At 44.6% G+C, this 1124-nt stretch overlaps 1 protein-coding gene across 1 annotated transcript; it reads right to left on the minus strand.

Annotated features, from left to right (window-relative positions):
* Window positions 1-348: 348 nt before the first annotated feature.
* Window positions 349-871, minus strand: LOC149158010 (histone H4-like). The gene has a single exon (XM_089437691.1). The coding sequence runs from the start codon at window positions 837-839 to the stop codon at window positions 528-530; it is 312 nt and encodes a 103-aa protein (XP_089293817.1). The 5' UTR covers window positions 840-871; the 3' UTR covers window positions 349-527.
* Window positions 872-1124: the final 253 nt, after the last annotated feature.

Genomic DNA, 1124 nt, shown 5'->3' on the forward strand with positions numbered 1-1124 from the left:
TCTGGTAACCATGCAAAGGTGTAAAAGCTTAGCTACCCATGAATCACAAGTTAAGCTTCTTGGATAACGGATCCGGTAACCATGCAAAGGTGTAAAAGCTTCTTTGGTAATGGATCCAGTAAGCACGTAAAGATGAATCCACTGTGGTTACCCATGAATCACAAGTTAAGCTTCTTCGGATAATGGACCCAGTAACCATGCGAAGGTGAATTCACTGTGTTTAGCCATGAACCTTACAGTCAAAAACAAAATAGAGCCCAACACATTTAAATTCTATGACTCAAAATTAGTACTAGACCCCTCAAATTCTAGAAACAAATTAATAAAAGCTCCACAAATTGCAATTAGCCATTGCCTGCATGAACGGTAACAGCATTCTTCAAACCCTGACACAACAAAACCTATTCAAAAAGCAGAAAAGAATAAAATAAAACCCTAAAAAGGCAAATCATTTCCAGAAGAAGATGGGTGGTGTCGAAAGACACCGTGGGGTTATGAAAATGGCGAAATTTAAACAGTAGAACTCCTCAACCGCCGAAGCCATAGAGGGTCCTGCCTTGCCTCTTCAGCGAATAGACTACATCCATGGCAGTTACTGTCTTTCTGCGAGCGTGCTCAGTATAAGTGACAGCATCCCTAATCACATTCTCCAAGAATATCTTGAGGACACCTCTGGTCTCTTCATAAATCAGACCACTGATGCGCTTCACGCCTCCCCTTCTGGCGAGACGCCTGATGGCAGGCTTGGTAATACCCTGAATGTTGTCTCTCAGTACCTTCCTGTGCCTCTTGGCACCACCTTTCCCCAAACCCTTTCCTCCCTTTCCTCGGCCTGACATTTTTACAACTCGCTGGACTTGTCTTTTCTTCTTTGCTCGCTTCCCACTCTGCCTGTCACTCCGAGGACCCCTCTGTTAAAAAGGCTGAGGTGCCCTTGCTTATGCTTCTCCATGAGGATTTGAATTTCAAATTTGGCGGCACACAATCTCGACCGTTCGTTTTCCCATCATAACCGACGGTGCACACTCACTAGGCGACGCGGATCAAGGATGGTTATCTTCGCGATCCTCGTCGTACACACATTTAAGAGTGCTCTTTTTAGGTTTAGTTGGACGGTAGCAAAA

This window comes from Pinus tabuliformis, chromosome 5_2, assembly GCF_031772625.1.
Source record: "Pinus tabuliformis cultivar Carrire ecotype Pingquan chromosome 5_2, CPIR1, whole genome shotgun sequence".
NCBI classification, from domain to species: domain Eukaryota; kingdom Viridiplantae; phylum Streptophyta; class Pinopsida; order Pinales; family Pinaceae; genus Pinus; species Pinus tabuliformis.

Excerpts from the sequence above, each read along its gene's own strand:
- LOC149158010 (XM_089437691.1), bottom strand. The coding sequence starts at position 839 with ATGTCAGGCCGAGGAAAGGGAGGAAAGGGTTTGGGGAAAGGTGGTGCC.